This window comes from Nanorana parkeri, unplaced genomic scaffold (genome assembly GCF_000935625.1).
Source record: "Nanorana parkeri isolate BGI_ZX_2015 unplaced genomic scaffold, ASM93562v1 scaffold1878, whole genome shotgun sequence".
In the NCBI taxonomy this organism is placed as follows: domain Eukaryota; kingdom Metazoa; phylum Chordata; class Amphibia; order Anura; family Dicroglossidae; genus Nanorana; species Nanorana parkeri.
The window spans coordinates 212077-219920 of NW_017308146.1; the positions used below are offsets into that span (position 1 = coordinate 212077).

The window sequence follows — 7844 nt, forward strand, 5'->3', positions numbered from 1 at the left end:
TGGGGGGGGGAATGAGGAGAATGGGAGTCATCTGTCTGCTCAAGGTCACACAGAGGACAAGGGCAGCCTGGGGAGGGACTACAACTCCCAGCATGTCCTGTATAATATAATATCATCGTAGTTGTTGGCAGAAGTAGGAAGTGCTTGATGCTCCGGAAGGACACCGACACAAAAAGTCTACACAGGAGTTGTCACCCTATGCCTGATGAGAGTTCTACTTCCAACTTCTCGATGAAAGGGAATTTATATTTTATTTTATGTTTTTACATTTCTTAAAATATAGATGTGAAATCTCACCATTGTGGGAGGGGCAGAGACACAAACTACTGGAGGGGAAATCTCACCATTGTGGGAGGGGCAGAGACACAAACTACTGGAGGGAATCTTACCATTGTGGGAGGGGCAGAGACACAAAGTACTACAAAGAAATACCTGTCAAAAATTGCTATAATAATTTTGGGTGGGACAACCTATTCGATATTCTATATTTTACAGAGATGTTAATATTTCAGATCTTTATTTCCCCTGTCAGACATTTGGAGTCGGTGTTCGGTGTGAATCTCTCGGAGGGTCCTTCTCAGCGCCTCCTGTCATCATATTCTCCGTCACATTGTCATGTTCGTCAGCCGCTGATGACATCTGGGACGTGACTAAGGGACAACGGCCCAAATGGAATCTGCGAGACCATCTGCGGTGCAGGCCGGGCTGCCGGCCAACTGTGGGCGATCGCAGACGCACCACGCGGCCCGTGACGGCCAGATACGGATGCGGATTGACGTGCGGCGGCGATGACGCTGCAGCGGCTCACCTGCTCGGGGTTGGCGATGAAGTTGATCGCCGTGTGGTGCCGATCATCTTCCTGGATGAGGCTGAAGGTGAACTGATAGTCGATCAGCAGGCTGTCTGTGGAGAAACATCAGAGATCAGAGATTAGTACACTAGAGGGAAGACAACCCTCAATGTCCACACACCTCAATAACAGTACTACAACCCTCAATGTCCACACACCTCAATAAAAGTACTACAACCCTCAATGTCCACACACCTCAATAACAGTACTACAACCCTCAATGTCCACACATCTCAATAACAGTACTACAACCCTCAATAACAGTACTACAACCCTCAATGTCCACACACCTCAATAACAGTACTACAACCCTCAATGTCCACACACCTCAATAACAGTACTACAACCCTCAATGTCCACACACCTCAATAACAGTACTACAACCCTCAATGTCCACACACCTCAATAACAGTACTACAACCCTAAAGACTGCCCCCTGCTGGATCAGTTCTGATCTCTGCGGACATAAAGATCACTGCAACAAAGCTGCCCGCGGGCCCCAGGGGCCACACAGGTGAGAGCCAGTCATATGGAGGTGTTATTATTGGGTCCAGCTCCAGACAGGAGAGAAATACATGGATGGGGCGATATAATCTGCCAAACAATCTGTATCCTGCCCCCCCAATGCTGCCGCCCGGCGCGGCCCGCTCTCCTAGGGACACGGCCCCGATTCTTCTCTGCAGAGGTCCAGTAACGCTTTCAGGTCTTGTTGTTCCCCGCAGCCTGTGACTGGACAGTGCCTGCAGCAGACTGATCACTGGGGGAGGGGAGACTGAAGAAATGCTTCCTCCTGCCTGCAGCAGACTGATCACTGGGGGAGGGGAGACTGAAGAAATGCTTCCTCCTGCCTGCAGCAGACTGATCACTGGGGGAAGGGGAGACTGAAGAAATGCTTCCTCCTGCCTGCAGCAGACTGATCACTGGGGGAGGGGAGACTGAGGAAATGCTTCCTCCTGCCTGCAGCAGACTGATCACTGGGGGAAGGGGAGACTGAGGAAATGCTTCCCCCTGCAGCAGACCGATGACATCATCTCAGCCTAGGCCAAGTCACTGAGTGGAGCTCCAGGACGGCTCTTTAATTATATAAGGAGGAGATTTTCTGAACGTATATTGAGACAAGTCGGTGACAGGTCCCCTTTAAATCCATGAAGCGCCGGTGTCCGCGGCGCAGGAAGATGTACTTACAGATCGGCTCGGGTGACTCTATGAAGAATGTTTACGAGGAGATCTATAAATATATATATTGTATCTGTGTATTGATTGGAGGATTTCCAGCACAGAGCGAGCTCTCCGCACGGATCATTAAACCCCCGCGCTCCCGCCGCCGCGCCTCCCCATACTATAACAAGGTAAAGCGCACTCGGCGGTAATTGCATTTCTTAATACGTATCGATCGGCCGCGTTAAACGCTCCTCTCCGAAGCCGCGGAGATTTCTGATGAAGATACGAGAAGCCGGCAGGATTTTATTTCCCATAAATTGGAACTTATAAACTTTAATAGGCTCCGCCTCCCCGAAAACCGCCGCCGCAGGTTAGCCATACGGGTGGCCATTCACCGGGCGCCTCTAAAAAAAAAAGCTCCTCTGTACAGAGACTGATGTGACTGTGGGGGGAGGGGACATTAGAGTGTAAGCTCCTCTGTACAGAGACTGATGTGACTGTGGGGGGAGGGGACATTAGAGTGTCAGCTCCTCTGTACAGAGACTGATGTGACTGTGGGGGGAGGGGACATTAGAGTGTAAGCTCCTCTGTACAGAGACTGATGTGACTGGCTTTGTATAGGTCAGATAGATGGTATATAGATGCTCGGTGGGTCCCCGCATGCCTTCCACGTCTCCAGGTGAGGGGCTCCTCAGCCTCCCCCGTAGTGCAGCACTGTCAGTTCTCGCGCCGAGCCGCCATTCAGAGTATAGGAAGGGCTAGTATGTTGCGCTTGGTTTAGTAGATTCATTTGTTTTTTTTCGTACTCTCATATGTGTCATAAACTATAAATGGTGATATTAATCCAAGTGTAGTTCCGTGGTGATTATTCTAATGTAAAAAATAATAAATAAATAATGGTGGTTTTAAATATTGTGAATAATAAGTGATATATGTGTATGATTAAATGATGACCTTCCGTGTATCTAAAATCTGTGTATAATAAACTTAAATCCTTGTGAATAATTGATTCTTTGTGTCTCTTTTCAGTATTCGAAAGGGTTCCGCCTAAACGAAACCCGTGTCTCTGAGGGCTCTGTGTGTCTCTGAGGGCTCTGTGTGTCTCTGAGGGCTCTGTGTGTCTCTGAATTCTCTGTGGTCTCGGTGTATCTCTGAGGGCTCTGTGTATCTCTGAGGGCTCTGAGTGTCTTTGAGGGCTCTTTGTGTCTCTGAGGGCTCTGTGTGTCTCTATAGGGGCTCTGTGTGTCTCTGAGGGCTCTGTGTATCTCTGAGGAATCTGTGTGTCTCTGAAAAGGACTTTGTGTTCTCAATCTCTTATTCTATTTTAAAAGGGGAAATATCAGGGATCTGTTTAGACCCCCAATATTTCCCCGAAGCCCCTAAAAGTACAAAATAAAAATATAAAAAAATGTGGAATAAAAAAACATTTTCGGTTACATTTCGGTTTTCGCATTTCTATTTCGGTGCACCTCTAATATTGATGATCGATAGATTAAATATAGATTGATATTATTGATAGATAGATAGATAGATAGATAGATAGATAGATAGATAGATAGATAGATAGATGGGTTTATAGGCAGATTGATGGATCTGGGAGGATTTATTAAAGTGACAGTTGTAAAGTGACAGTTGTAAAGTGACAGTTGGTCTGCCCAGAGCCCTGAATGTGACCCCTGTGTCTCACTGTGAACTCACTGATGTGAATATCAGTGGGTATATAAGGCCGCCCCCCCCTGACACTGGTCACTTCTTGATGACACTTTGTGTGAGTCGGATCTCCTTTGTGATATTTCAGATTATAGATGGATTGATTGGTGATAGATGATTGATATTGATTATTAGATTGATATTGATTATTGACAGAGAAGTTAATTACAGATTGATGGTTCTGGGAGGATTCTAGAAAGTGACAGTTGATTTGCCCAGAGCCCTGAATGTGAATGGAGTTCATTGATTGTATATAGATTAATATTGATTGGTGATAGATGATTGACAGATATTGTTTATAGATTGATATTGAATTTTGACAGATTGATAAATTATAGATTGATATTATTGATTGGTTGATTGATAGATCAGTTTATAGGCGGATTGATGGTCCCGGCAGGTTCTAGAAAGTGACAGTTATGTTGGTCCAGAGTCCTGAATTTGATTCCTATGAGGGGTGATGTGGAGGGGGGATGCCAATACTTTTGCCAATATAGTATATATAAACATTATTAATACATAGAGATAGATAGAGAGAGAGAGAGAGAGAGAGAGAGAGAGAGAGAGAGAGATAGGATAGATGGATAGATAGAGAGAGAGAGAGAGATAGATAGAGAGAGAGATAGATAGATAGATAGATGGGTTTATAGGCAGGTTGATGGATCTGGGAGGATTTATTAAAGTGACAGTTATAAAGTGACAGTTGTAAAGTGACAGTTGGTCTGCCCAGAGCCCTGAATGTGACCCCTGTGTCTCACTGTGAACTCACTGATGTGAATATCAGTGGGTATATAAGGCCGCCCCCCCCTGACACTGGTCACTTCTTGATGACACTTTGTGTGAGTCGGGTCTCCTCTCTGATATTTCTTCTATTAGTCTATTCTGATATGAAACAAACTCCATGCATATCTTCTATCATCCTGTATCATTGTGGATGGAGTTCATTGATTGTATATAGATTATAGATGGATTGATTGGTGATAGATGATTGATTGATAGATGGGTGTGTAGGCAGATTGATGGTCCTGGGAGGATTCTAGAAAGTGACAGTTATTTTGGGCAGAGCTTCCCTCTCATGTGACTCCGGCTGACACGAGTCGGACTTATTTTCAGTCAAATTAAAATTTGTCATCATTTTTTTCTCTTTGCAGGTTAATCAAGAAGTCGCTTGCTGGGAGTAATCTCAGTGAGTTTTGCAGTGCGTTTCTGTGCGTTTCTGAGCGTTCCTGTGCGTCTCTAAACGTTATCAGTGCAATTCTGTGCGATTTTTCGAGCGATTGTCAAATCTCGGAGTGATGTCATCCCATTCCGGATTTCTTGAGGAGAGATTTGTGGAGACTTGTCGGTGGATTCCATCAGTGAGTATCTCTTGTGTTTCCTCTTCAATGTATAGAATTGGATTATTGATTCATTTGGTGAATAGATTTCCCCATTTCCCTTATTATTGAAGACCAGCCAGTTCATTGGTGGAGGTCGGGCCTTACAGTACAGCTTGTAGAGAACCCTTTACCCCTGGGCCCCCATGATAAGGCATAATTGGCTGCTGTGCTAGGTGTCCTATTACCCCTGGGCCCCCATGATAAGGCACCATTGGCTGCTGTGCTAGGTGTATTAGTCCCCCTGGGCCCCCATGATAAGGCATCATTGGCTGCTGTGCTAGGTGTCCTATTACCCCTGGGCCCACATGATAAGGCACCATTGGCTGCTGTGCTAGGTGTATTAGTCCCCCTGGGCCCCAGTGATAAGGCACCATTGGCTGCTGTGCTAGGTGTACTATTACCCCTGGGCCCCCATGATAAAGGCACCATTGACTGCTGGGCTAGTTGTACTATTCACCCTGGGCCCCAATGATAATGCATCAATGGTTGATATGCTATGATAATGCATCAATGGTTGATATGCTAGGTGTCCTAATACCCCTGGGCCCCCATGATAAGGCACCATTGGCTGCTGTGCTAGGTGTACTATCCCCCCTGGGCCCCAGTGATAAGGCACCATTGGCTGCTGTGCTAGGTGTACTATCCCCCCTGGGCCCCAGTGATAAGGCACCATTGGCTGCTGTGCTAGGTGTACTATTACCCCTGGGCCCCCATGATAAGGCACCATTGGCTGCTGTGCTAGGTGTCCTATTACCCCTGGGCCCCCATGATAAGGCATCATTGGCTGCTGTGCTAGGTGTCCTATTACCCCTGGGCCCCCATGATAAGGCACCATTGGCAGCTGTGCTAGGTGTCCTATTACCCCTGGGCCCCCATGATAAGGCACCATTGGCTGCTGTGCTAGGTGTCCTATTACCCCTGGGCCCCCATGATAAGGCACCATTGGCTGCTGTGCTAGGTGTCCTATTACCCCTGGGCCCCAATGATAATGCATCAATGGTTGATATGCTAGGTGTTCTATTACCCCTGGGCCCCTATGATAAGCCACATGGATGTAGGCTATCCCTATCCTATCCCTCTTTAGATAAACTAGGTGTACTAGTCCCCCTGGGCCCCAGTGATAAGGCACCATTGGCTGCTGTGCTAGGTGTACTATTACCCCTGGGCCCCCATGATAAGGCACCATTGGCTGCTGTGCTAGGTGTCCTATTACCCCTGGGCCCCCATGATAAGGCATCATTGGCTGCTGTGCTAGGTGTCCTATTACCCCTGGGCCCCCATGATAAGGCACCATTGGCAGCTGTGCTAGGTGTCCTATTACCCCTGGGCCCCCATGATAAGGCACCATTGGCTGCTGTGCTAGGTGTCCTATTACCCCTGGGCCCCCATGATAAGGCACCATTGGCTGCTGTGCTAGGTGTCCTATTACCCCTGGGCCCCAATGATAATGCATCAATGGTTGATATGCTAGGTGTTCTATTACCCCTGGGCCCCTATGATAAGCCACATGGATGTAGGCTATCCCTATCCTATCCCTCTTTAGATAAACCCAGCACCAGACATAGTCAGCAAAGGGCACCTAGGCCCCATTTACCTACTTCCCAAGAACAAACACATACAGGTGAAACTCGAATAATTAGAATATTGTGCAAAAGTAATGGTAATAATTGCTGCAAAAGGGGCCCAAACCAAGTACTGAGTACATATGCATGCTTGTACTTTTCAGAGGTCCGATATTGTTCTATGTACAATCCTTGTTTTATTGATTGCATGTAATATTCTACTTTTCTGAGGTTGTGGATTTGGGGTTCTTGGGGTTTTCATGAGCTGTAAGCCATAATCATCACAATGATGACAAATCACAGCTTGAACTATCTTGCTTTGCATGTAATGAGTCTATCTCATATATTAGTTTCACCGCATAAGTTGCATTAGTGAAATAAATGAACTTTGCACGATATTCTAATTATTCCAGTTTCACCTGTACCTAGCACAGATAGAATAGATGGGCTCCTATACCCCGGGGGCCCTTGTGCAGGTGCATTATATTTTTTTGCTGTCTGTGAACCGTCTCAGAGAGTTCCGCTTACTTCCTCATATACTGAGATGTGAGGGGAAGTGAGGGGAAACTTTCCCAGTCAGGACACAGAAATCAATGAAAACCTTGGAGGGGTTTGAACCTTCTCCCCACTCCATCCAAATCTAATAAGAAAACATTCTGGGTGAAGTTCCGCCATCAAATCTCTGCTTCCACTAACCTTCTTTTTTTCTTTATAGGCCGGCATGGAGAACAGCCATATGGAGATTATCCCCATAGAGAACATCTACATGGAGGACACCCATATGGAGACTATCGCCATGGAGCACAGCCATATGGAGATTATCCCCATGGAGAACATCTACATGGAGAACATCCATATGGAGACTAACCCCATGGAGAACGTCTATATGGAGAACATCCATATGGAGACTATCCCCATGCAGAACGTCTATATGGAGAACATCCATATGGAGACTATCCCCATGGAGAACATCTACATGGAGGACACCCATATGGGGACTATCCCCATGGAGAATGTCTATATGGAGAACATCCATATGGAGACTATCCCCATGGAGAACATCTACATGGAGGACACCCATATGGAGACTATCCCCATGGAGAACGTCCTTATGGGGACTATCCCCATGGAGAACGTCTATATGGAGAACATGTATATGGAGAACATCCATATGGAGACTAT

General features: G+C 46.5%; 1 protein-coding gene across 1 annotated transcript in view; it reads right to left on the reverse strand.

Annotated features, from left to right (window-relative positions):
* LOC108800008 (attractin-like protein 1) overlaps nucleotides 1-7385 on the reverse strand; it is a 118129-nt gene extending 110744 nt beyond the window's left edge. The window contains exons 1-3 of the mRNA XM_018571958.1: nucleotides 7359-7385; nucleotides 2191-2284; nucleotides 809-903 (exon numbers count right to left, since the gene is read on the reverse strand). Of these exons, the coding sequence (XP_018427460.1) occupies nucleotides 809-903; nucleotides 2191-2284; nucleotides 7359-7385 (216 nt within the window). The remainder of the gene's footprint in view (nucleotides 1-808; nucleotides 904-2190; nucleotides 2285-7358) is intronic.
* Between the last annotated feature and the right edge of the window lie 459 nt (nucleotides 7386-7844).